At 51.8% G+C, this 27,074-nt stretch overlaps 1 protein-coding gene across 5 annotated transcripts in view; it reads left to right on the top strand.

The window, feature by feature from the left end:
* The window catches only part of FLT4 (fms related receptor tyrosine kinase 4), a 55,361-nt gene extending 28,553 nt beyond the window's left edge, over positions 1 to 26,808 (top strand). For 2 of the 5 annotated variants that reach the window (XM_035570941.1, XM_035570945.1), the window contains exons 4-30: positions 68 to 180; positions 1,046 to 1,208; positions 1,505 to 1,644; positions 2,190 to 2,358; positions 3,073 to 3,190; positions 3,831 to 3,982; positions 4,766 to 4,928; positions 6,817 to 6,961; positions 9,609 to 9,717; positions 10,439 to 10,798; positions 10,980 to 11,126; positions 11,785 to 11,916; positions 12,226 to 12,332; positions 12,472 to 12,607; positions 13,405 to 13,509; positions 14,988 to 15,101; positions 15,338 to 15,426; positions 15,718 to 15,865; positions 16,427 to 16,521; positions 17,006 to 17,128; positions 17,482 to 17,593; positions 17,966 to 18,065; positions 18,504 to 18,609; positions 19,529 to 19,668; positions 20,359 to 20,479; positions 21,285 to 21,370; positions 22,813 to 26,808. In XM_035570941.1, coding sequence (XP_035426834.1) covers positions 68 to 180; positions 1,046 to 1,208; positions 1,505 to 1,644; positions 2,190 to 2,358; positions 3,073 to 3,190; positions 3,831 to 3,982; positions 4,766 to 4,928; positions 6,817 to 6,961; positions 9,609 to 9,717; positions 10,439 to 10,798; positions 10,980 to 11,126; positions 11,785 to 11,916; positions 12,226 to 12,332; positions 12,472 to 12,607; positions 13,405 to 13,509; positions 14,988 to 15,101; positions 15,338 to 15,426; positions 15,718 to 15,865; positions 16,427 to 16,521; positions 17,006 to 17,128; positions 17,482 to 17,593; positions 17,966 to 18,065; positions 18,504 to 18,609; positions 19,529 to 19,668; positions 20,359 to 20,479; positions 21,285 to 21,370; positions 22,813 to 23,032 — 3,713 coding nt within the window. In that variant the 3' untranslated portion in view covers positions 23,033 to 26,808. The remainder of the gene's footprint in view (positions 1 to 67; positions 181 to 1,045; positions 1,209 to 1,504; positions 1,645 to 2,189; positions 2,359 to 3,072; positions 3,191 to 3,830; positions 3,983 to 4,765; positions 4,929 to 6,816; positions 6,962 to 9,608; positions 9,718 to 10,438; positions 10,799 to 10,979; positions 11,127 to 11,784; positions 11,917 to 12,225; positions 12,333 to 12,471; positions 12,608 to 13,404; positions 13,510 to 14,987; positions 15,102 to 15,337; positions 15,427 to 15,717; positions 15,866 to 16,426; positions 16,522 to 17,005; positions 17,129 to 17,481; positions 17,594 to 17,965; positions 18,066 to 18,503; positions 18,610 to 19,528; positions 19,669 to 20,358; positions 20,480 to 21,284; positions 21,371 to 22,812) is intronic. The other 3 variants (XM_035570942.2, XM_035570943.2, XM_035570946.2) reach the window with 3 other exon arrangements.
* The last annotated feature ends 266 nt before the right edge of the window (positions 26,809 to 27,074 follow it).

Below are 27,074 nucleotides of genomic sequence, written 5' to 3'. Positions count from 1 at the left end.
CTGGTTCCTCCCTCTTCCCACTTCTTCCCTTTCCTCTTTTTAGTTTTCTTTTCCTTATGTCTTTTAGATTTCGAACAGCCATTTATCAACAAGCCGGAAACACTCCTCATCAGCAAGAAGGAGAACACTTGGGTACCGTGCCTGGTGTCCATCCCAGACCTTAACGTCACTCTGATCTCGGTGAGAGCTCCTTTAGTGGGAGGCTGGCGACTGACATGCATTGCATTTGTTGTGCATTTGTAATCGCCTGAGTGGAAGCAGGACAGGCACTGCCAGGAATGGAAAATGCATGGGATACATTTTCCATGGAAAGTACAAGCCACTGGCTTCCTCATTTTATTTGCTGGTTGAAGCGGTGCTGTCCAGTTCCCTTGGGCAGATCCTGTGGGTTTCCTGCCAACCTTGCTCCTCTTCCCTGGAGCTCTATGAAACAAAACAGGACTTTGTTTTAATCCCATAGCATTGCCTTTTTGCTCTGGTCTCTGTGATCTGCAAACCCTCTAGGTGGTCAGCATCCCCATGGGGAGAAGGCTGCAGCTCTCTGGGGCTGTTGACTAAAAACAACTCTATTATCAGCTTGCTTATACCTTTTTTTTTTTTTTTTTTTACAATGCAAATACATCCTTCCAGGATGAGTGTTACTATTGTACAAAGGCCTCCAGGGACACTCCAGGGGCCAGGGGCCTTTCCCTTGCCCGGGAAGGACACTACCCAAGGTCAGCCCTCACCCCAATTGGGCTGATGTTTGGGACATCAGCATCAGTTTCCTTAGCTATCACTATCAGTTTCCATTCCTGGAAGTTTCTGGCCTGCTCTGCGGATGGGGAGGCTCGCAGTGCAGGATACAGCCGCTTGGGGTTTAGGGGAGGCTGCAATTCCTAGATGACAAACCCTCTGGGGGAGAGAGCAGGAGGCCAGCGTAGCGTGATGCTGCATAATTTTGCTCCACCAAAGAGAGGTGTTAGCCAGCATGAAGCCTGGAAGAGGTGGGGTGGGAATGTTGTTACCCTCTCACTTCACTTGGCAAACATGTTGTTTTTTCCAGCAAAATTCCTTCATCCACCCCGACAGGAAAAGCGTTTTCTGGGACAACAAGAAAGGTGTGCAGGTACCCACTCACTTGATCAGGGACTCCTTGTTCGTCCAGTGCGAGACTGTCATCGACAAGAAGGTCTTCAAATCCAACTTCTTCATCATCCATATAGCAGGTGAAGGTTTGGGAAAGCGCAGGGGGACGGTCTGCAGTCCTCCAGTGTAGTTCATGGGGTTGTTATGGCCCTGTCTAGCTCCATAGGCTCTGCACTGTGCTTATATCTCCTCTGCTGTGTGCCATGCTGAGATACACTCAGCAGCACGAGTTCATGCCCAAGCCTCCTGTAACTGCACAGTCTGAGCTGCAGATTCCCAGGTTGCTTTTCTGTTTTGCACTGCTTTTCTGAGACACATCCCAACTTCAAAGAATCAATAGATCAGAAATGTCTTTTCCTTGCCTCTTCTGCATCAGGGAGTGAACTGTACGACATTCAGCTGTACCCCAAGAAAGCCATGGAGCTGCTCGTGGGAGAGAAGCTGGTCTTGAACTGCACAGTATGGGCCGAGTTCAACTCTGGTGTCCGTTTCCAGTGGACTTACCCTGGCAAACAGGTACTGGCAAACAGAGCGGCTCCCCATGCACTGAAACACTTCCCTCTGAGTTGTCCCGTCCTGCACATTCACTGTTCTTCTTGGCATCATTGGCAGGGCAAATACTGGTTTCATTTCCACCAGTGTATATACAGACCAAGCATCCGTGGCTTGACAGGAGCTATTCTAGTCTCACAGCCCAGGTTTAGCAAGAGCCTGCAAGAGGATCCCTTCCCCCTGTGTTTTCCCTCTGTGGCAGAGTCTGGCTCTTGTGAACAGTGAAACAAGGGAGTTCCCCAAGGGCATTATGGTGTTCACATACTTACATGGCTCCAACCTAGTTCCTGGGCTGCAGATCAGAGCAAAACCTGTGCTAAACTCTTACCCAACCTTGGTCAGTCAGTGACACAGGGCTCACTGCCTTCCCATCTGCAGTCAGTGGTGGAGATGCCTTTCTGAGGAGACACCAACACTGGACAGCAAGAAATGCATTTATGTGGATCCCACCTGCACAACCCTATCCCTTTGATACCTTTCACGCCCTGTTCTCTGCAATCTCCCACCAGACACAGCGAGCAGTGATAGAGCCGGAGCGCCGGTCCCTGCAGACGCACACAGAGCTCTCCAGTATCCTGACCCTCCACAATGTCAGCCAGCAGGATCTGGGCAAGTACACGTGCACTGCCACCAACGGCGCCCAGATGCTGGAGGAGAGCACCGATGTCATTGTGCACGGTAAGGTGCCTTCTGCTCCCTCGCAGAGCCATGGCCAGAGCCAAGCCACAGGCAGAGTAATCCCCAGATCTCTTAGGAAGGGCTTGGCCCAGTGCTTAGTAGTGGGGCTCCTGTGTTTCCATCCTACTTTGTTTTAGTGAGACCCAGCCTTCTCCCAGTTCCTCAGCTGTTCTGCGCTCTAGCACCACACTGGGAGCACAGTCATACTTAGAAAGATGCCCCAATGGTGATAGAGAGAGGAATACAAACACCAAATTGGCCCAAATGACAGTGGGAAGGCATGCTGCACAGACTGTGTCACCTCCAGGCACACAAGGCACCATCAGCACTGGGCAGCCTGCTCCTGGCAGTGGAAAGGTCGGGGTCAGCCCAGCCTCCCTGCAGCCCTGATGGCTTCCAGCAGAGGGGCAGAGGCAGCTCATCAGCTGCCGGAGCTGCAGCGTTGTGCTGGTGGCCCTGCCTGGCACCCATCCCTCTGTCCCCTTCTGCTCCAGGAACGGGGCTCTGCTGGGAACAGGAATGGAGAGGAGGGAACTATAGCAGATTTCAGTTATTTTAACTTCATCATCACAGCAGCAAAAGTCAGTTCTGCCTTTCTGCTACAGTGCCCCAGCTGGCCTTGGTCCTTGCTGGTTGATCCTGTGGGAAGCACACAGCTTGGTGACAGCCCGACTCTTTGTGCTTCCTCCTCCATACTCACCTCTTCTCTTGCAGAAAAGCCCTTCATCAACGTGGAGTGGAGGAAGGGCCCGGTAATAGAAGCCACTGCAGGAGATGAAGCTGTGAAGCTGCCGGTGAAAGTCGTGGCTTACCCCCCACCAGACTTCCAGTGGTAACGCATCTTTCTTGGCCCAAAACACCTTCTCCTCTCCTCTTCTCTTCTCCTTCCCCCTGCCCAGGAGGAACGCCTAGCCTGGCCTCCTTGCTAGGTCTCTCTGAGGCCAAGGTCATCCCAAATGTCACCTTTTTCCACCCATGGAGGGGCTGCTCCTGTTCCTGGGGTATTTCCCCATGGTTCACCTGCCCTAGCTCTCAGCAGCACAGCTTGAGGGGTGAGGATGTGAGGTATGGGGGAGAAACAGCAAAGGTATCGGCCTGGTTTGGCAGCTCTGTGCTGTCTGGAGAGGCCAAGTGGAGCTCCCATAGGAGCTGCCCCCACATGCCCCTGCAGCGGGAATCACGGCTGCCCAGAGGAGCAAGAGAGAGACAGGTCGTGTCCTGCATCATGCTGCACTTCCTCCAGAGCTAGCTGGGAGCTTTGTGCCCAAGCCCTGCTTGAGGCTAAGTCACAACACTGCCAACCTCACACACATCCACAAAGGACAATGTGCAGACCCGTAACTCAGGTCTGAGGAAGGCCCAGGGGACCCTCCAGAGAGGACCGTGCTTTGGTGGGGACCAGCAAGCCCCTGCCTGGCTGCCGGTGGGACACTTCCTCTCCGTGGCTGCATTTTCTCTCTGCCTCCCTGCAGGTACAAGGACGGGAAGCTAATTCCCAAGCAATCTCAATCTTCAATGCAGATCAAGGATGTGTCGGAGCAGCACGCTGGGACATACACGCTGGTTCTGAGGAACAGGCTGGCAGGGCTGGAGAAGCACATCAGCCTCCAGTTAATCGTCAACGGTAAGGGAGGGGGCCAGGGCCAGGGAGAGAGCACTGAGCCCATGGCCCTGGCCTTTGGGGTGCTCCAAGACCAAGTCCCTGCTGCTTTCCTAAAGCAGCTGGTACCTACATCATCTCCTTGTGCCAGTTCCTGAGGGGTGCTCTGTTTACAGCAGGGCTGCTTCCTTGTGGCCTGGGTGATGCAGCACAGGAGTGGGAATCAGGACACTGAAGTTTTGTTCCTGGCTGCATTGCTCTGGGCAGGGTATGTCCTTGCTCAGGGCGTTTCCCAACAGCAGCTGGGGCTGCTGCTGAAAGTGATCCTAACTGATGGGGACTTGAGAGCAGGGCAGCTGCGACCCACGTGGAGCCTGCAGCTGGAACAGTTCCTCTGGGTGCTCCACGGCTCCTGGGGAGCTTTCCTCTGGTGGAAACTGGTTGCTGTCATGCAGGAATCAGGGGCCAGCACAAGAAGCAGTAGAAGGGCACTGCTGCCTGGGGATTTGTCTCCAGCAGGCTCTGTAACCTTGTGCTGGGGGCTGCTAGGCAGCACTGGGAGTGCTGCAGTATCCAGACAGTCACGCCCCGCAGAGGAAGGAGAAATGCCATCATTTGAATCTGCTTAAGTATAACCTGCTCTGCCTTACAGGTCTGAGCGCCTCAGGAGCTGCCCTGAGAGCCACGGTCCTTTAGCGCCTAGTCTCTCTACAGACAGGCCTGGGGAGGGCTGTGCAGGGGGATGCACAGTGCCTGGGGATGCAGCAGCTGAGCCCAGGGCCCCTCACTGTGTCACTCTGCTTGCAGTGCCTCCACGCATCCATGAGAAGGAAGCCTCTTCCCCGAGCATCTACTCCCGGAGGAGCCCCCAGGCCCTCACCTGCACAGTCTATGGCATCCCAGCACCGGAGGTGATCCAGTGGCAGTGGAGGCCGTGGATGCCCTGTCGGATGTTCTCCCGACGCAGCCTGTAAGTGCCATTTCACCCAGCACCCGCATGCTGCCAGGCCACCAGCACCAGCTACGGGCTCCCTGCGACCCTGGCTGTGTCCCAGACCCTATTTCACTATTGTCCTTCCAGCCATGATGTGGCGAGAGGAGGATAGCAGCAGCTGATGGCTCGGAGTGCCATACACCCACTTGCCCCATAGAGAGGTGGAATGGATTGCACCGGAGCTGCTTGCTGTGCTGCCCATGGGACTTCTGCCCAGCCTGGCTGGTCCCAGGCACCAACTGTTTCCGCAGCTTCCCCTGCCCCCCCAGCCATCTGCGTCCGGCAGGGGATGTCCATGGCCCAGCCACACCTCACAGCACCTGCAGTAACACCCACTGACTGGTGACAAAGCTTGTAGCCCCCTCAGGCTGTCTGCCAAGGGCTGTGCAAATGGGGAAACTGAGGCAGATTGCAGAAGAAATGGTCACAGCCCCTTGGTGAGACCCTGAGACAGCAGCTGGGGCTTGCGCCATTCCTGCCCTCAGGTCCTTGTGGTTTTTTGGTCCTTCATCTTCTGCTGGGTGATGAAAGCAAAAGCACTGGTAGGCAGGGGGTCAGAGCTGCTGCAGAAGCCAGGGGAGTTCTGCTGTACGAGTGCAGAATCCAGGGGAAGTGCCAGCTCTCTGCCAGCTGCCAGGCAGCTTGCCCAGAGGGTGCTGGTGCCGGCAGCACCGATGGATAGGCAGGAAGGGCCCATGCCCGCTGCCTATTCCCCAGGAAGCGGGGGCAGCACAAGACAGGGCTGCAGTGGTATTTTTCAGCTGTGGCCTTGCAGGAAGAGGGAAAAGGGATGCCGGAGAGTTGTAGCCAGAGCAGTCAGGGCAGAGGACATCAGGTTGCCTAGAGGAAGCCGGGTCCTGCGGCCCTGTGCAGGCTGTTGTCGAGCCAGGGACACCAGAGTGATCTCCATTGCATGCGAGCACACCGTGGCCCTGTCAGGAAGCAGAGGGGCCCATGAATTATGAGCAGTGTCTCCCAAGGCCGCTGTGTTTCTGCCTAGCTTAGCTACAGAGGATGCAGGAGGCTTCTTTCTGGCTTCCTGTTGTTTACACAACTCACCGGTGTGCTCGCCCTGCTGAGCACTCTGCCGGCACTGCCAGCAGCGCGCCCTTGCCCCTGCTCCTGGGTGTTCAGCTCCCCCCTTCCTCTCTGCCACTGTGAGCCCTTTCCCTCCTCACCTCCCTCCCTGGATTTTGGGCAGACCCTCCCATCTCCCTGCTCCACCTGAAGCAGAAGCACCCGATAAGCTGCAGCATCTTGGGTCTTTGACAGATTTGGGCTCTCTTCCCTGCTCGCCTGCCTCAGCCCCAAAGAGGTGTCACCATGTCCTCAGGAGATGCCAGCAGCATCTCTCCTTGGGATGTTTCCCTCCCAGCTTTTGTGGGATCTGGGGTAGGAGGTACACTCTCAGGTGCTGCACGCTCTACTCTCCAGGCCAGCACCCGGCCAGGCTGTGACATCCCTGACTCACAGTCCCATCCAGGCCTCAAGTCTCATTGTTGAGCAGAGTGGCATCAGGAACTGCCCCAGGCACACATGAACAGTTTTCTCTCCTTCCTATCTCCATCCTTAGCAGTGAATTTTGAAACCACCGGCCTGAGGGTGAAGGCACCGCCTGGGACACCAGTATCTGGTCCCTGCTTCAATTTTCATATCTGTAGATAAAGTTTGCCTCACTAGTGACTGCAGAGCACTCTTATAAGGCACTTTAGGACCACGTAATTAAGAGACCCAGGAAATTCTGCAGTCAGAGAATAGGAGCATTGGTTCTCAGACACAAAGCTATTTCTGTTGCCTTCTTCCCAGCTGACCCTCTCCCCATTTCTCTTCTCTTTCCCTTGTTCCTCCCTGGCTGCTGGATTAGCAATAGCAGGCACCGGGCAGCAAGACGCCACCAGAGAGACCGGATGCCCGAGTGCAAGGACTGGAAAGATGTGTCGCAGCAGGATGCAGTAAACCCCATCGAGAGCATCGACACCTGGGTCGAGTTCGTGGAGGGACGGAACAAGGTGAGGCCGCAGCCCCAGGCCCACCCTAGAGCAGGGAGCGGGAGTCTTGGTGGCGTCCATCGCTATCAGCCAGCAAAAGTGGCCTGGAAATGAACCTGGCAGAGACGGATTTGGGGAGTGCGTCACACCTCTGCTTCTAAAGTAAACCAGCAGCAGCCATCCCCTGCTCTGGAGCTCTGCGGTACCAGGCAGCCCCAGGGCGAGGGAGAGCTGTCGTCTCTGAGAAATTTCCCTGCGTCCAGAGAGGCTCCCACTGGGGCTGACTGCAGAGGAGAGACCACACCGATCACTGCTGAACTTGGGGCACCCAGCTGGGGAGGGCGTGGGGGTGAGGCTGGGGGGGCTCCCGGGGGCATTTCTGAGTCCTCCTGCTTGAGCTGTTTTGGGAGAGCCAGACCCAAAGAGCAGCCTGCATAACTGGGAAGGGAAAGCAGGAGCCACACACTGACCAGGAAATCTCTGGCCTCGGGAACATCCATGTGTGTGGCAGGGCATTTCATCTAGCTGTCCCCTTCCTCATGGGGTGAGGGTGGTATGGAGATGCTGGCGTCCACCCACTGCAGGTTCGTGAGGGACAGCACACGTGTGCCCTGCAGAACCCACTTCTCCATCACACAGTTTCCTCTCTGGAAAGAACATCTCTCCCTTGTCACGGTGTGTGACCTGCAAACAGCTGGACAGTGCTCGTTGCCTGTTTCTTTCTGCCTCTCTGGTAGCCGCAAGTGTCAGGCCTGTGCCCTGTGCTGCGCCAGGGTTCCTGTTCCCGCTGCTGTCGGGCACCGGCTGCTCGCAGAGGGATGCAGAACAAACAAATGGGCCCCCGTTTCCGAAAGTCACTTCCTGTTTTCCTACACACCTCCAAAGGCACTTCCCGTTCCCCGGCCTGGCCGGGAGTTCGTCACTCTGCCAAAAGGGTGGCAGGGGCAGACGCTGCTCCTCCCAGAGCAGCCGAAGGGAAAGGCAGCGATCAGCGTCCCCTGGGGAAGGGAGCAGGGGTGCTGGGAGCTCCTGGGTGAGATGACCTTGTGTCCCCCTCCCAATGTGACTCTCATCTTGGTTCTTCTGTCTCTCTAGATCTTTTGCTGTTTCCCATGTTCATTTCCCCTCTTTTTTTTTTCCTCTTTCTCCTGTTCCAGAGCGGTGTCCTCATTCCCTGTCTGTTAGGTGCTAACTGCCCTGCAGGTCCCACTCAGGCTGTGCAGCCCAGGGATGTGCAAGAGCTCCAGGAGAGGAGAGCTCTTCCACTATATCCCCAGATCTGCTTTCTCTCCCTCTCCTCCTCCATTCTGACTGTCTTTTACCATCTTCCTCTGGTTTTTACCATCTTCCTCCTGGTTTTTATTCTGCCCATAAAGGCCAGAAGGAGCCACCATGCATGCAGTGCATGGGCATGCACTCTGGATGGCAGGATGATGTCAAATGCAGACCAAACCCAGTTTAAATGTAACAGTACCCATTAGAGGGAAAATCCCCAAGAAGCACGAAAGGCTGCACTCAGAAGTGCCGCCAGTAGGGTCACTTCAGCTGTATTGAATATTCCCAGGAAACAGAAAAGGCAGCATACAAAAGTGCTAGTAATAAGGTCACTTCAGCTGTAATGAATATGCACTGAGTGAATGACTGTTCCTTCTGATTTACACAAGCTAATATATTGCCACTTCGAATTAAAATCCCTTCCAAAGTGTACGGGATGAATAGTAAAGACAAAGTACTTTCCCTATAGGAAATAAATCTTCTGCATTTTAAACATTGCCTCATTAGAGGAATCTTTGCATGTAATTACCTTGTCATTTAACTGCGGGGGAGAAGGAGAAACCTTCAAACTGCAAATCTCCTCTAAGGGGAGTGCTTGTAACATACTTGGCAGCTCACATGTGTGCAGTGTGAGCTGGGAGGAGGAGAGCCGCCCTACTGCCTCACTGCCTTTCCTAGCTTCTTTGGAGGCAGCATCTCCTGGGACCGAGCTCCCAGGACAGCAGCCAGGCTGTTTGCCCAGCCTTAGTCATGTCTTGCTGGAAGGACAGATGAGGAAGCTTTTAGGATCGTGTCTATACACACTTGGAATGTAAAGGGAGAAGATGATAGCTCTTCCTGAAGTGGCGAGAGCTGCGATGCTTCCAGAGGGCTGATTTCCACTTGTGGATAAAAGGAGGACTAACGGGTCTGTAAGTACCTGTAAATCCCACTGAACAATGTGGGACCCTGAGCAGTCACCTAACTAACTGCAGAGGGCTCAGGGAATCAGAGTCTCTGTGTCCCTTCCCTCTCTCTCCGCTGTCAGAAAGGTTGGCAGGAGCTTAGCCATCCCCTCATCACGTTCATGTCTCCCATGCGGGGCACAGGCCTGTCCCTGTGGTGGCCAGAGGGGCTTAGCAAGCAGTTTGCTCCCATGGAGGTGCATCCACACTGGCTGGACACTGTGAAAAGGAGCAGAAATTGGGGATAAAACCACACTGCTGTTGCTAGAGCCAGCAGATGAGGCTTGAAATACACAAAAGCCTATTTTTGCATAACCCTTTTCCAGGTACAGCTGCCCTCTGGGGCCAGGCTTGTGTGTTTTGCTGTCTGCCAGAGAGCAGCGCTGATCCTACTTTTCTCTTCCCCTTCATCGTTCCTAACTTCTTCTGATGCTCTCTTCCCCCACCAGACAGTCAGCAAACTGGCCATCCAGGAGGCCAACGTCTCAGCCATGTACAAGTGTATCGCCTCTAACAAAGTGGGTCGAGACGAGCGGCTGATCTACTTCTATGTGACCAGTGAGTACCGTGGATGTCCCCTCCACACGTGTCAGCTGGGCTCTCTGCCTGGAATAGGCAGGTCCCTAAACCTGCCAGATCCTCCCATTCACACGTAGCACCTTACACAGTGACCAGGAAGGCAGCAGGAGAGCAGGGGTGCCCCACATCTCTGCTAAGTAGCAAAAGCTTGGAGCCCTGGCAGCAGATAATGCAATCAGATCTGGAGATGAGCCGGTGTGGCTATGTTTAGGGGATGTGCCTGGTCCAAGAGCATCCTCTAGTGGCACTGCCAGAACCACTCCCAGGCAGGGTCCTTCTGGCCCCAGCCCTTGGCACGGTCCCCACAGGATTTTGGTGGTGGGAGAAAGCCAAGTTTGTAGGAGCTGGAGCCCAGCAGCGGGGGCTGGAGTCGGCCCATATGGGGCCACACAAGCTTCCTGCCAGCAGTACCCTGTGCTGGCAGGAGCCTGTTCGTGCCTGCTGGGGACAGGGAACCCAGCAGGGGCGCAGCAGTGGCTGGAGGCAGAGGCTTATCTTCAGGCTTGTCTGGAGAGACCCCAGAAGCCTTGTAAGTAGTACCCGTGCCGTCAGCAGCCACCAGCCTTTGTGGAGGCAGGTGAATACCTGCAACCACTGAGGACAGCAGGGTCTTAGAAAGCTGAGCCCAAGGAGACAATGTCAATGTGCCTGGTAGTTGAGCCAAGAAAACTCATCCACATGTTCATTTCCTTCCTGAAAGCTATTCCAGATGGGTTCGAGATTGAATCCCAGCCCTCAGAAGAGCCCATAGAGGGACAGGACCTCCAGCTGAGCTGCAATGCAGACAACTACACCTACGAGAATCTGCAGTGGTATCGGCTGAACCTCTCCAAGCTCCACGATGAGGAGGGCAATCCCCTCGTCCTGGACTGCAAGAACGTCCACCACTATGCCACCAAGATGCAAGGGGAGTTGCGTTTTCAGCCTGACTCCAACGACGCGACCTTGCTGCTCACCATCCCCAACATCTCCCTGGGCGAGGAGGGAGACTACGTGTGTGAGGTGCAGAACCGCAAGACCCGGGAGAAGCACTGCCACAAGAAGTACATCTCTGTGCAGGGTGAGGGTCAGCAGGGCGGGTGGGAGTGACGGAGGAGAGCTGGTGCTCTTGCTGCAGTCAGCTTCCCAGTCCATCCCTGGGAGAAGCCATGCGAGCAGGGGTTAAGCACCCAAAGCCCGCTATGAATTCTTTTGATCAATCCGTTTCCCGTTTTCCCCTCCTCTTTGTGCTGCTCCTCCAGCCCTGGAGATCCCTCGCCTCAAGCAGAACCTGACAGACATTTGGGTGAATGTCAGCGACTCCATAGAGATGCGCTGCAAGGTGGACGGCAACCACGTTCCTGACATCAGCTGGTACAAAGACGAGAAACTGGTGGAAGAAGTGTCAGGTACAGTGAGGTGTGGATGAATCAAAGGCAGGGCATCGTGTCCGGTGGCCAGAGAACTCAGCACTGCTGGGTTCTGGGAGTTGCTGTGACCAGGCAAAGACACCTGGTTCTCTGAATTGTCTGAACTCTGTTTTAATCATGTTCTGCCCTGGTTTGATGCAGGCTCACTGTCTGAGTCTTTGCCCTAGGGCCTGGCTCAGCACTGTCTGTGCACATGTACATTCAGAGAGCAAAGAGAGATGCATCATTTTCCTTCTTACACTCAGCTCAGTGCTGGGCATCTCTGCTAAGGCAGAGACCAACCCATAACCTATGGAAGGAACATGGGAAGTATCTGGGCACATTGCAGAGGGAAAGGAACAGGCCCTGGAGGTGAAGCAGAGCTTGACACACCATCTGGATGGCCCGAGTGCTGTTGCCATCCAGCAGTGTCTGTAGGGGTTTCGTTCCCTCCATACACCGCCTGAGGAGGGCCTCTCCAGGGTAGTTTTTGGTCTGTAAGGCCCCAGAGGAGATCCTCTGCCAGCTGGCACGATTTCATTCTGTCATCTAAAATAAAACAGCCAAAAAATAGAAGCTTTATTTTCAGACTCAATGAGCTCAATATACGAATCCCCCTTTCCTGTGAGTGACCACCATAACCCTCCGTGCCTTACAGGGATCGACCTGGCGGACTTCAACCAGAGGCTGAGCATTCAGAGGGTGAGGGAGGAGGATGCTGGGCTTTACCTCTGCAGCGTCTGCAATGCCAAGGGCTGTGTGAACTCCTCGGCCAGTGTCTCCGTAGAAGGTACCAGCAGCCACAACACCCCTTGGGGATGAAACCGTCTGACAGGAGCGTGTCCAAGGTCCCATGCCTCTTCCCTGTGATACCAGGCAGCAGGGGGGCAGTGAAAGCCCCTTAGAGCATCTGTAGTCCAGAGAATGTTTAGCTTGGGAAGTGTCAAGCTACTCTGCTCTTCTCAAAGTCAGCCTGCTCAGACAGGCTTAGCATGAGGGGAAACACACCTCCCTGGTCTCTCCACATCCTGAATGGGACAGTCGAGCTGGGGTAGGGAACGGGCATCTCTGAATCTGCAATTTCACTCCCGTCCCACAGGCTCTGATGACAGGACCAATGTGGAGATTGTCATCCTGATTGGGACTGGGGTCATCGCTGTTTTCTTCTGGATCCTCCTTATCCTCATCTTCTGTAACATCAAAAGGGTATGTGGTTGTCTCTCTCTCAGGGCACGTAAGGGCTGTAGTAAAGACGGGGACAGGGAATGGCTTTTGCCAGGGGAAAGCAGGTTGAGGCAGGCAAAGGAGGCATCTCCTCACCCGCTGTGTTGGCTGATCCCCACAGCCTGCCCATGCAGACATCAAGACTGGCTACCTCTCCATCATCATGGACCCCGGCGAGGTGCCTTTGGAGGAGCAGTGCGAGTACCTGCCCTATGATTCCAGCAAGTGGGAATTCCCGCGAGACCGCTTGCGCCTAGGTGAGCTGAGCCCCATCCCCACCACTGCATGCTGCACCCAGGGCTTCCCACCAGCCCTTCAAACTCACCCTCCAGGTTTCTTACACAATTTTGTGTATTTAATGCCTCCTGTCTCAGGCTTCCCATCTTCTCCGTACTGTCCCTAAAGCCCACTTGTGCCTGGGAAAATCTCTTTGGGTCTCTTTGGCAGGTCTGAGCCAACTGTAAGCCCAGACTCTCCCAGCATACCCACAGGCATCACTGAGACCATGAGACCTCTGGGCATGCTTTAAAACACACCCCTATGTTCTCCAACTAGCGATCAGGACACAGCAGCCCAGTTCAAGGGAGGTACCCTGAGTTCAGGACCAGGAACGCAGCCATTATCCTCCTCATGCTGAGACACCCACCTGCAGTCTCTTCCTTCTGTCTGGGAGGGTTAAAAGGGCTGCAGACTGCCTTTGATGCACTGAGCAGTGACGTTAGCCCTGGCTGTTCTGCTGCAAGGTGTCACAGTTACCTTTCCCACACGGCCTGTTTGAGGGCAACAAACAGCCTCTCACTTCTGCAGGGCCATTTCCTTCCTCCACTTTGTCCATGCCAGCTCTGTCTCAGTTCCCCCCCTCATCCTCTCTCTTATTCTCACCACCAAAGCAAGCAGCCACCTGGAAAGGGCATATATTGCACTCCTTCCTTTTCCTTTATAACCCTTTTTCTTTCTTCATCCCATGGTTTCCTGTAGGGTTTTTTGTTTTTTCATCCCATTCTCCATGTGCTGCACCTGCCTTCCTTCACGCTGCCTCTCTCTTTGCCCATAGGTAAAGTCCTGGGTCATGGTGCATTTGGGAAGGTGGTGGAAGCATCAGCATTTGGAATCAATAAAAGTAACAGCTGTGAGACCGTAGCAGTCAAAATGCTGAAAGGTATGTGGACAGCGAAGCAGAATACGCGGTCCTTGTGGATATAAAGGGTGCCAGAGACAGTCTACCTTGTAAATGACTGACTTTTGCATAAAACATTTTCCAGGGCCTTAACAAATGCCTTATCTCCCTTAAGCACTCCTGGGTGCTTCTGCTTGAGCCAGCACTGAGCTAGGGGAGAGGAGCTGGAGCCAGTCTTTTAATTTATGGCTTCTTGGCCTCTACACATTTGATCCTCTTGGCCTTCCTCCGTGAATGCTTTAGCCCCACCCAGCTGCACTGGGAGGCAAGTGGTAGAGCAGACAGCAGGGACCTGGGGAACTCAGCTTTCAAGGAAATTTAACTGTCTGCAAAGGCAAAGAGTAAGATCTGTCTCGAAGGAAGAACAAGAATCCAGAGCCCCTCTCTGGCAGGTCACCAAAGAAAATGTTGCTCCTAATTGCCTTCTTCAAAATGTTCCTGTATTTCATGTTTATGGGCCAGGTTCAGAGCTGGGTAAAGAAGCACGTTACAGATCTGGAGCTTAGGAGGGCTGAATTGGCTTTGCATCCAAAGCCTGGTCAACCCACAGTGAGATTTTAAGCCGCACTTTCAGACAGGCATCCAGAACATTATCCTGTAATTTCGCAACCAACAAAATATCAAGGCAGTCCCCAGTCAGCAGCGGCCTGTACATAGAAACTGAACCATGGCTTGGCTCGGGAGCACTTACCACTGCAGGTGGACGGGTGATCCGCATGACAATTGCAGAGGGAAACCTGGCCATACAAGGCTGTTTTACAGTCCTTTGAGGCATGGCTCTTACCTGGCCCTCCAGCTGCAGCTCAGGAGGATGTTTCTCTCTCTCAAACTAAATTTGCAAACACCCAAGTAAGGCAAAATGCATATGGGGAAGGCAGAGAAGTATGAAAAATGCACACACAAACAGAGAATGCACCTTTAGGGTAAAACAGAGGAGCAAGAATTGTTGCAAATTAGGCAGTCAGAGAGAAAATGCAGTACAGAGAGCTGACAGGGGCACAATGCTGTGTTTGCTATGGGAGAGGAATTATAAAAAGATCTTCTGAGGCAGCTCCTATCTTCAGTCACAATCAAAAGCCTCAAATGTCTTTTTGTTTCTAATTTTCCTTAAAACAGTTTTATAGCTCTTTATCTCTGCTTGGAGGCTAAAAGGGCAGAGATTCAAATGTGTGCATCTGTATGTAAGCCTCGAGTAATATTTTTTCCTGCACAACTATTATAAGGAAAAAATTGTTGGATGCAGGTTGTGTTGGGTCCCTGCACCTGAAGGATGCACCCTGTGCATTACAACAGGGGTCCTGGGAGGCTCTGCCATTTCATTTGGAAACATGCAATAACAAAATGTACCGAGGCTTTGGGGTCACAACCTCCCCAGCAAGACTCACATTAATGCCGTGCTAAGAGGGGGCACAAAAAAGCTGCAAGGAGGCATCATCATGACATGGTTTGTGTGTTTACAGAGGGAGCTACCGCAAGTGAGCACAAGGCACTGATGTCAGAGCTGAAGATCCTCATTCACATCGGGAATCACCTCAACGTGGTGAATTTGCTGGGTGCCTGTACCAAACCCAATGGTAAATATCCCAGGGCGACAGGCTGGGCCTGCTCCCAGAGATCAGTGCTTATCCCCCGTGCTATTTCTGCTGGCCACAAGAGTGACTGCAGGGACACGTGGGGACGTTATCAGTGTGTATGTGTGTGCTTAGCCTTGGTGCCGCAGCATAGCAGCACTGCATATTATGTGAATTGACACAAATTCTGATTATTCCAAATCCTTGCCTCTTTCTGATATTTGATTTCTTCTCGTCAGGTCCACTCATGGTTATCGTTGAGTTCTGCAAGTATGGCAACCTCTCCAACTACCTGCGGACCAAGCGGGAAGGGTTCAGTCCTTACAGAGTAAGTAACCTCCTTTGTCCCTAGGGACTTGTTCCATGGCTAGGGAAGGAAGACATGCAACCAGAAACATAACCCAACAATGAGACAAAGACACCCTCTGTCTAGCAGTAGGTCACCTTTACAAAGTGATGTTGGCTCATGGGTAACATCAGGGAAGAAATTCCTGTCTGAAGTGGGGAACAGGTGCTTCCAGACCAAAATTACAGTCTAAGAGCAGGACGTGTAGCTCATGGGTGCAGGAACTGCACTGTGTGTTGCCTGCTGAGGTTTTTGTTTTGATCTTCTTGCTAGGAGAAGTCACCCAGGCTGCGTATTCAGGTCCAGTCCATCGTGGAGGCAGTGAGAGCAGACAGGAGGAGTCGTTCCAGGACTAGTGACAGTGCTATCTTCAACCGCTTTCTGATGCACAAGAGCCAGACAGCACAGCCGATCCAGGAAGGTAATACCCCAGCCTTGGCAGTAGCTCCTCACCTAGTCCGTCAAGAAAATGCCAGACTTGCCTAACTTGGGAACGGGGAGAGCACAGCAATGGGCAGCTGGGACCCAGCCTCAACGCCGATCACTCCACTATTGTGTGGCAATTCCCTGAACAGGGCTATTATATTCATCTGTTGTCTCTTGGAATAGACTTTAGAAACCCTAAAGGGAGGATTAAGTCACTTAAAATTTTTTCTTTAGCCTAAAGAAAGAAGAATTGAAGGGTTTCCTCAGTGGGTCCTACCTAGGGCAGGAATGATGGGTTAACCTTCAAAGGCCCTTCCAGATGTTTTACTGAAGTATTCTGGAAGTTGGACTCATTCTCCTCACACTTGAACAGGTTCCTGCTGTGTGCTTTCTGCCACCTAGGCAGAAAATCCTAGGTGGGAGACAGTTTCTCCAGTTAGCACCAAGCACTAGCTGTATCTCACCCAGGGGCTATTTGTAGCCTGCAGTCCTAGAGAGAGGCAAGGAGGACAAGAGGCCACTCACTGTCTAACCATTTTCTTGTACTCCTGGGCAGTGGATGACTTGTGGCAAAGTCCCTTGACTATGGAAGACCTGATCTGCTACAGCTTCCAGGTAGCACGTGGCATGGAGTTCCTGGCATCCCGAAAGGTGAGTTCACCCTTTGCAATGCTCCTTTCTTCTTTTGTGCATACCTGACTAGAAAAGGCCTGGTGAGGTCCGTCCATGTAATCACAGAGCCTCTCCCATGAATAGCCGGGCTCTTTGACTGGCTGTTTCCGATCTCTACTATTGCAGTGTGAACTTGTTTTGTGATTTATCTCTACAAAACCGTGCACCCAGGGGGACTGCCTGCAGCCACCTTGCAGGTGACACACAGAAAGATTCAGTGATCTGCCTCATGCCCCTCAAGAAGTCTCAGGCAATGCAGGGATGGGAACTTAGTCCTCTTGCATTTCATCCTCTCTTTAATAATCTCTTTAATTTTTTTTGTCTTGAGCTCCTCCCTGCTTCCACTATTTCCCCATTACAGATCAGGCTGGCAAGGGAAGGATAGGGATGGGGGGTGCTTTGCTCTTTATGATGGTGGTTCCTGTCCCTCTGATTTTGCCCCTTCTTCTTCATGTGCCTTCAGTGCATCCACAGAGACCTGGCAGCTCGCAATATCCTGCTGTCAGAGAACAACGTGGTAAAGATATGCGACTTTGGCCTGGCCCGGGACATCTACAAGGACCCTGACTACGTCAGGAAGGGCAGTGTGAGTGCCATCTTCTTAAACCCTATACAGATTAGGCCTCTGGTGAGGTGTTGATAAACTACTCTGGGGATGGAAGAAACCGAGGAAAAGATAAAAAGGGAGGAGTGGAACCACTTGCATGGCTGGGACCAGGGACCATTGGCCCAATAATGGAGGTTCAGTCCACCACCACCAGGCTTCCATCTCCTTCCTTTTGCCCCTCAGCCCTTCAGCACTATTCTATCCTCATACTCTTTCAGTGTGTTTGTCCCTCCCTCTGGCCTAACCAAACCTCCACTCCTCCATCAGGAGGATCAGGCCTATTGGCTCTGGTTCCTGAATAAGCAACTGTGCCCCTTGTCTCCCTCCTGCAGGCCCGCCTCCCCCTGAAGTGGATGGCTCCAGAAAGCATCTTTGACAAGGTCTACACTACCCAGAGTGACGTCTGGTCCTTTGGGGTCCTGCTCTGGGAGATCTTCTCACTAGGTGAGTGCTAATGAGGGCCACATGCTGCTGAGGGAGGCAGGACTTTCCTCCCACGTCGCAGCTTGGCGGGTCAGTCTGTGCAGGAGGCCCTGGCGCTCTGCAGCATGTCTGAGGAGTGACGGGAAAGACATCAGTGTGGGCAAAAGAAATATGAAGGCCATATCCACCCGTGAACAGGGTGATGGGAGGCAGCCTCCTCCCCACTGAGGCAGTGGGGCCTGTCTCATGCAGCATCAAAGACATGAGCTGTGCATGAGAAGTGACCACAGCTCCCATGTGTTTTGGGAGGAAGGGCAGTCTCAGGACATGGACTGTTTTCTGATGGCACACTTCATGTTCCCGCTTCCTCACCCCTCTTCAAACCTCCTTTAGGGGCATCTCCATACCCTGGAGTCCAGATCAACGAGGAGTTCTGCCAGAGGCTCAAAGATGGTACCAGGATGAGAGCCCCAGAGTACGCCACAGCAGAAATGTGAGTCGGATACCTCGTGGATCCCAGCGTAGGGCAGGGCAGGCCCCTTTGTGGGATGCAGAGACTTTTCAGCCAGGGTTTGAGCCAACATCTCCTCTCCTGGGTTTGAATGCAGGACAGAGCTATCTAGGAACACCAAATCCCTTGCATACCCTCTCTGGGATGGTTCTGTAAGCTGGCAATGTGCTTTGCTGCTCTGGATGGTATCTGAGGTGTCCAACCTGGCTCTGCCTGAGCTAACAATTATATTCAACACAAAATGAACCAGCCCCATTGCAGCCCCCTTCCTGTAGGTCCGTGGCACAAAATGTGCTGGGTACCAAGCTTTTCTTCACACTGCAAGTACACACTGTGCCAGCAGGCACCACATGGGTAGGAGCTGCAGAGCCGGGTAGGAGGGGGTTTCTGTGGTATAAAACCAGTGTTTCTTCTCGGCAGTTACCGTATCATGCTGAGCTGCTGGCATGGTGATCCCAAGGAGAGACCAACTTTCTCCGACCTGGTGGAGATACTGGGGAACCTTCTTCAGGAAAACGTACAGCAGGTGAAAATCTCTATGTGTCCCTGTACAGCTCCAGACTGCTAGCACCTCCACTGTGCCCTCCTCTGACACCCCAGACAATGCAAAGCCTTTGTATAGGCCAAGGGATGAGACATTGTTTCCTGGATCAGACAAGTCTGTCCCCCGGGGTACTGGAGACAATATTTCTGCAATAGCCTTCTCACTGAATCCTAAAATAGCTCCACTCCTTGCAGGGCGGGTGCCCTCTCAGTCGTCATTCCAGCATTTCCATCCTAATCCCCAGATGATTATTTGAAATTTTTCAGCTGACTCAAGGCCCTGGCACTCCTGCCTCCCACATGACTGCATAATGAAAACCTGGACTTCACCAAGGTTTCTGAAACTCTATCTTCAGATCTAAATGTCAGGGCCATGTGAACTAAACAACTGTTCCATTACAGCAGTCAGATATCCACAATTCTCTGAAACTATTACTAATCACTGCCATGCAGTAACTCACCAGCACTTCTAACTGCAATGAATGTGCAGCTCTGCTATTAACTTTTTCTTGATGTTATCAGAAGTTATCTGAAGATGAGAGCTAAATGCTTAAAAATGAGTACTGACCTATCCTGCCCCTCTGATTTTAACCTTTCAGCACTGGATCCCAGCACAGGCATGACTAAGTCACGGTGCTTTGTCCATGTAGGCTGGAGAAGTGTAGGTGCCACTGGACTGAGTTGTTTTCCTGCTCACACACACACCTCCATGGACCTGCAACACTCACAAACACGTAACTCAGTGGGCACAGAAATGTCCAGGCAGATATTTTGTCTGAGAGAAACAAAAGACATAAAATAGGAATGTTCTTCCCCAGCTCTGATAGTTTCTGTTTGTAGAGCCCTTTCTAGCAGGAAAGGCCTCCCCTTCTTGTAAAGCCACTGACTGTTCTTCCTCCCAGGAAGGGAAGGATTACATCCCACTGAATGACTCTCACAGCTCAGAAGATGATGGTTTCTGCCAGGTGCCTTCCTCTGCCCAGCAAAACTCAGATGAAGAAGACTTTGACATGAGGATACGTTGCCACAGCCTAGCAGCAAGGTGAATCCCCTGTGAAAAGGGCTGAGGGAGGCCAGCGGGCAGCCAGTGACCTGAGCTGTAAAGAAGTTTGAGGGATATGAGGAGAACCCAGTAGTGAGAGGTTGGAAAAATCTGGGGTGATCAGGTGTGATCCAAGCACTTAGGCCATAGTGTCTTGCTCATAAAAACAAAATCACTTTCCTTTGCTGAGAAACAAGAGTCCCCAGTGTCTGAGCCTGACATTCCTCCTCTTGCTTCAAACTACAGAGCATCACATCCCACCCACCAAAGGCATCCCAGCTCATCAGGTAGATGAGGAAAGAAGGTGTCAGCTGAGTCTCTGCCAGTCTGTTAGTGCAGGATCTTCATCCTAACTAGTCTGTTCCTATCTAAACCAGACAGGCCTAGGCTTCATATCTCCAGAGAGCTGTGATGGTTTGACACCTGGGATCTATATGGCATTACTCTGCTTATCCAGAGTGGAGAGGTAATCAGTGCCTGATGCAGTCAGGAAGTCCGGGTGCTCCCTACTGTAGAAAGAGGGGGACAAGAGGCCTAAGGTGACCATATTCTCCTCCAAAAACACACCATTTTGGTTATTTACCTCCCTGCATACCTTGGTTGCAGGGAGAGGAAGTTGAATTCAGCTCCTGTTTATTCAGGACGTTGGCTCTGTTGGTTTTACTGAATACTGTATGCTTCTGTGGGCAGATATTACAACTGCGTCTCGTTCCCTGGTTGTTTGACGGGAGGAAATCAGATCAGGTGTCCATCCAGGATAAAGACATTTGAAGAGTTTCCCATGACACACACAATGTACAAGGCACACCCGGTGAGTAGCATCAGAGTGGGGTTGAGCAGAGGGGTGAAAAAACATTCAGCTGTTTCCTTACACATTTGCTTTTAAGATCATGGAAGGAAAATCACTTCTATCTAATGTCAGTCTGTCTGCGTCATTCCTGTTCAGTCTGTCCAGCCCTATGCACATTCATTTCTTCACCTGGCACATAGGGTTTTTCAATAGCACAGCTCCTACTCTCTGACTGTGAAATAGGGAAGTTTAGATCTTCAAGCAAGGACTACAAAGGATCTCAGAGAAGAGCCTGCTCTTCACCCTTCTCAAATCTGTAAACATAGCCTGGTTAAGCAGACTGAAATCCAGCCATGACTAGATAAATTCAGAGTGCTTGTCTGCACCTGGAGCTCCCCTATCCTGACTAACACAGCAGTGTGCAGTAGGAGCCCTCCTGGCTTCTGTGAACTGGTCTGGTACTTACATCTCCTGTGGTTGCAAAACTTAAATCATACCATTAATCTCAGATGAAAATCTCACCTCTCATGGGTTTCATGGTAATACATCTTCCAGGCAGGGAGCACTCTCTTTTTTTTTTTTCCCCCAAAAGTAGCATTGAATTGCCCACACAAATCCTACATTTGAATGTGTGGCTTAAAAGCACCTAGGAAGTCACCTAAGAATATCACCAGCATGCTCCATGGTCTTTCTGGAAGTAAAATGCCCCCACTCCTTTTTCCCATCACAGATACACATGATCTCATCTCCCGAATGATTCCTCCTCCCTTCCCAGTTTGATCAGTTGACAGGGATGTTACTGATAACTCCTGTTGCTTCCTTCCAGGACAATCAGACAGACAGTGGGATGGTTCTGGCATCTGAGGAATTTGAGAGGATAGAAAACCGACACAGAAAAGAAGGTGGATTCAGGTACTCCTTAAGTCTAGCCACTCAGATCTCCCTGCTGCCAAATGCAATGAGACAAGAAGGAGCTCTTGGCAGCTCTCTGTAGGGTATGCCTCTTGGGGCTCTCAGCAGCAGCAGAGCTGTGGGCTCTGAGCCAGAGAAGTCCATGCACACGTTAACAAGAGGCAAAGTGCACCAATAACAGACCTGCCTGCTGCTTCTTAGGTTTTAAAAATATAAACGACGCCCATTCAACAGACCAAAACCTGTTCTGTAAGGCATGAGCATGTGTCCACTAAGATGATGAGACACAGTGGAATGACAGTGTTATCAGGGCTCTTTATTGCTAATTGGCATTTTCTGGTGAAGTGTATCAGGGCTTCTTCAAGGAGTGGCAGGCGGGGTAGACTGAAACCTGGTGGCTGCCACCTCCTTGGGGTTCACCCCAGCCCTGCCAAGTTTCCTTCAGCCCTGCTCCATGTATTACAGGGCCCTGATGTGGCATGGCAGGGATGGTCCAGGCCTTAGGACTTCCTGCATGCTGGTACTGAGGCTGGCAGGTCAAGCTGGCACTCTCAGGGCTGAGGATGTTACAGGTGGTTATGTCCTTGCCCCACACTTGGAGCCTGAGTAAGAACATGTCCTGCTCATCTCTGCTTGGTGCCAGAGCAGGCTGAGACCTTATCTCTGTGACTGTATTGAGTGAGCCATGTCAGCACGTGTATAGACAAGGCCAGTCCCAAGGCTCTTCCTCTCCTCCTCTCCCTCCCAACATCAGATCAGGCTGGTCATTGTCCTTGCCCTTAGCCATAGCCCTGTGGGCTCTCTGCTGTTGTATCAGACTGTCTCCTGCTTCTTGTCCTTGTCCTCTTTTCCCTAAGGCACCTTCCTGTTGTCTCCTACACCATGGGCTTCCTGAGGGCCCATCCCCTAGCAAACACTGCCCTTAAACCTCCCCTTGAATGTGTCCCTGCCTTCGCTCTTGTGACCTCTTGTTTGTCACCTGGTGTTGGCAGGCGCAGAGATGTGGTTGCTGCTTTCCTCCCACATCCTCTTCGTTGTCTTCCTTTGTTTCTTTTCCCCCATCCTCGCTGTTGGCTTATATCAGCTTCTGTTACTCCTGCCAGGTCTAGGAGCAATTGAGGTAATGTCTCCTGCCTCTCCCTGCTCGTTGGGGTCCCAACCCTTCCCTGGGCTTCCCAGAGCTATCTAGAGGAGGTAAAATAACCATATAACTCTGTGGCTGGGTTACACGCAGGGTTTTTACAACACATATAGGCTGTGGTTAAGTTTAGAGCAAGACCTGGTGTTGGGCTTTGAAGTGAAGGTGTATTAGGTATATTCCTGACCCCACCGCTGCCCTGTGCATTAACAGATGATGTCTCCTGAACCTGGGATCTCTCTAAGCAGGACAGAGGCTTTCCAGGAGTGCTCAGACTGACCTTCTTTGTCTCTCTTTCTCGCAGCAGTAAAGGGCCCAGCCGAACTGCAGAGCTGCCAGGGGAACAGTCAGACCTGCGGGGCAGATGTCGGCCGTTGTACGGGTCCCAGGTCGGAGGCCAGACTTTTTACAACAGTGAATACGGGGAGCTGTCAGAACACTCTGAGGATGGCAGCTGCACCCCGCCTGGAGAGGGGGCCAGTCCCCCCACTCTCCATGCTTCCTTCTTCTCCGAGCAGTACTAATGGCATCAGGCCCCGGAGACGCCCTGCTGAGGCATCCCCTTCCACCCTCCAGGCACATCATCGGGGTCACTCAGAGCTTCCCCTTCAACCTACACCCAACCCCAGCAGGGAACCCACCCAAAACCAGATGGGGAACGCTGATGTCCTTGGAACCGCAGCTTGACGGCCCACGCAGCACCTCCAGCTGCAACTTCTCTGCGCCGGAACTGGAGAGAGCACCTTGCTGATTCCTCGGGTTTCTTTTATTTCTGTGGCTCAGACAGATGCATTCTCCTGGCGACTGGGTGCCTGTGTTCAGCACTACAGCACCTTCTGCCTAGCATCCAGCCTCCACTCAGATCAGCTTCCCATTCAGAAAGCCCATTTCAGGTCAGATATAAATAGATGTGCCTGAGTCTCAAGTTTCTTCCTGGTGTGCGGCCTGAATGTTTTTCCTTGGATTGCTTCTTCCTCCTCTCCTCATGATGTCAGCTGCTGAGTCGCAGAGCAGAATCAAAGGGAAGAAATCCCTAGTGGTGGGAGCAGCAAGAGCAGGACGTTTTGAAGAGGTGTACAGAGAGATCCCAAGGGATCTTTGTAAATGTTTGTGCACGCTGTTCACTCTGGGGAGGCACCAGTGTACACCCAGCCTATATATCCTCTGCAAGCAACACCCACACCCCTCTCATTTCTGCTGGTGGCGACCTGTCAATCTACCTTACCACTGGGGCTTTTTCAGCCATCTCAACACAGCCAGTGCTGAGTAGGTCACCAGCTGATGGCTAGAGCCCTCCCAGTGAGATAAATAGCCACTCTTTTTGCAGGCGCTGTGTGAGACGGGGTTTTATATTCTCTGTGCTGGGAGCAGGTTGCTCACAGGTCTCCTGCTCTTGCCTTCCCCTTCTCCTAGAGCAGTGCTGAGATCATTTGTTGCTCGAGTGAGAAATTAAAGCAAGGCTGTGTTAATTTCAGCTGGCTTCTAAACAGAGTGAAAATGGGTTGTTTGCTGAAAGGAAAAGCATGTAAGTGGTAGGGAGTGAAATGTTTATTTACAAGTTGCTGCAAGGGTTTTTGAAACAATGGAAGGAACACAGCTCCAGCAACGAGGTGCTCTGGGCTGCATCTCCTTGTGTTGGCAGCGCTGAGCACCAGAGGGCAGTGCCTGGCCAGGGCCCAAGCCCTAACCCTTCTGGATGGACAGTTCTGCACCATGACCTTTCCTGCCACCCTGGTTCCCTGGCTCTACGGAGGCACTCTCTGCCCCATGGGCTCCTCTCCAGTTTCCATCGCAGAGCCACCAGCACAGCGTACCTGTCTCTGGAGGACTGAGAAACATTTATTTGCTGAGGAACCATCTCATCACTTGGGCCCTTTATTTCTAAAAGATACCACATGAATCAGAGCTCTGGGGAACCTCCACAGCCCCTCTCAACAGATTTCTGTGCTGCTGCCTCACTACTTTCCACCTACTTCTTTCCATCCTGCTCATAATGCAAGAGCTCAGCCACAGAGCACGGTTACATCACCACCAGGAGTCTGGGCGAAGAGGCTCGTCTGAACAGCTTGTCATCTTCCCTTCTCCCACACGCCAGAGGCTGGCAGAGCTCCTTGCACCAGGGCATCTCAGCACCGGGGAGTTTCTGCCTGAAGGCCACACCTCTGTGCATATAGGCAAGGGTTTGGACTTTTAAAATTGTGTTTCCTGCCAGACACACTGTTTTCCCAAACTGTACTTCTCTTACAGCAGAAGGTATTTCCTGACATGAGCCTGTGAGTCCTTATGGATGACTTTCCCAAGTCTTAATTATAGTTGTCTGCACAAGTGTAATGGGGAAAATTTATTTAGCACATGGGAAAAGCATGGCTGTCATTCAGATTCTCTAAGCCTGTGCAGAGCACCCGATGTTCCCCTCCCATTTCATGGCAGCAGGATGACATGGCTGTGATTTCCATGGCAAAAAGAGGCACAAAACTGGACCGGCTTGAGCCAAGCTGGCTCAGGACATGGAATTAGAAACTGCATGTGACAATTAATTCCCTGACTTCTGCTGGCGTCCCCTGAAGTTGCCAGGAATTTAAATATCTTTAAGTAATTGTTATGACTCAGGAAGAATCCTTCCGGCAGGAGATGCTGGAGAGCCAGGCCAGGGAAGTAGGACAGCCAGTGGGGTCTAGGCCAGGTCAAATTCTCCTGCCCTCGTCTTGCCCCGGTTTTTGGATGGGTGGTTTCTTTGACAGAAGGAAGGCTGCCTGTGCCCTGTGCTGCTGGGGGTCTCCACCAGGATTCACATGGGTGGAAGGTGACAGACAGAGCTGAATTCAGGTTGCTCTGTTGGTAATGTGCAGTGTAGGGCCCACATTTTCTTGTTTCCGTTGCTTCACAAACAGTTCTCTGCCTGGAAACACAGCCCTGTCTGAGAGAAGGCCCAAGAAAGATGTCTATAAATTAATTAACAGTTGAAAAACGTAATTCCAAAGTAGCTACAAGTGAGGGCTAGAAACATGCTAGCAAAGCCAGGCATTTGCAGGGCACTGGCAGGATTCCTCAGCAGAAATGGGACGGAGGCATCTGAGTGCTCTAGCTGGCTGTCAGCACTCCCAGTAGGCCGGGACAGCTGCACTGGGGCTTTAGGTTCAGCTGTAAATTGCTCACAAGCATCATTGTGGAGAAGGGTTACTTCATTAGAGCTATTGTTAAAGATCCCCTGCTTCACACTGGGGAAAGCACTGAAGTGACATCTGAGTTTAAACATTCAAATCATCCAACCCCACAGAAGTTTATTTTCTCTATTTTGTACCATCTTGGAGGGGGGAAAGAATCAGATTGTATTGTATCTGCATCAACAGCCTGTCACAAACAATGTAGCCTTAATACGAGCAAATGCTGGCTCCTCTTTCAGACACTCCTGATGAGGAGGAACAATTATAGTGTGGGATACTGAAGAGTTGTTGAGACAATTGTACTTTTGCTCTCTTAAAAGTATACTAAAATTAGAGTGTACAAACCTGATACCCTTCCCCACACTCTTGCATTATTTCTGGCATTTTTTTTACAGTCTTCAGATAAATGCGAGCATGAAAAGAAGCTGGTTTGTTCTGGTTTTGAGATGAGAGGCAACAGCGTTTTCTGTCTTTCCACAGCTACAAGGAAGTATTTCAGCTTTTAAAACCCAGGTTCGATATTTGTGCCTGTTCTGTTCACAGTGCACTGTTTTGTTTTGTTCAGGCCTTTTACTGGAACACATAACTGAAGCTAAGCTATTTATCATCATCCTCTTTTAAAATGACCGTTCCCAGTCTACACACAGTCCTATTTTTCCTTACAAAGTGTTGGTGTTGAGAGGACATTCCTCCTTCATGAAAACAAAGTGTTTGGTCCCCTACTTGCAAATACACGTGCGTCTCTGAAGAAAAACCTGTGTATCAAGTAACACTTCATTTATATTGCAATATTTTAACCTGGTACCTGTTGTTGCTACAGCAGCATTCAATGTTTCAGTGGACTGCCTCCGAAGCAAGTAGGTTACAACATGGGTTATGTGTGAGTACAAAAGTGTGGTTTGTGTGAGCGTTTTGTGGGTGAGTGGGTGTTTGCATGCGTGAGTTTCTCCTACCAGTGAGCGTACGTGAGTTTTCATAACTCCTGTTGAGTCTTGTCTCTGGAAGTTCACGGTTATGTATCAAACCAGTTAGAACACTGCTTTCTTTCCTCTCCTCCTATTGTACTTGTTATCCTTTGTCATTAAGAGTTTTGTTGTAATATCTAAATGTGAAAATGAATAAAGTCATAACTGGCAGCTGCGCTCTGGTTTCTGGAGGCAGCCGCTGCCCACAGGCTCCACTCGGCCCCAGCTCCCAGCGCGGCTCAGGACATCCCCGCTCCAGCTTGCAGAGGCAACCCTGCACAATTAGCACATTTCGGCTTCATTATTTTTATTTTTGTGTCCCTTTGCATTTCCCACATCCTGAAGGAAACAGCTGGGCTTTGTGGCATTTCCATGCAGGATGAAACTCGGCCCTTTCTCATGACGAAGCCGGATACGCGCTGGTTAAGCTTGCTGAC

The sequence above is a fragment of the Cygnus atratus genome, chromosome 14 (assembly GCF_013377495.2).
Source record: "Cygnus atratus isolate AKBS03 ecotype Queensland, Australia chromosome 14, CAtr_DNAZoo_HiC_assembly, whole genome shotgun sequence".
Taxonomy (NCBI): domain Eukaryota; kingdom Metazoa; phylum Chordata; class Aves; order Anseriformes; family Anatidae; genus Cygnus; species Cygnus atratus.
Note: the sequence above shows the minus strand (reverse complement) of the source record. Positions and strands in the feature narration are given on the sequence as shown.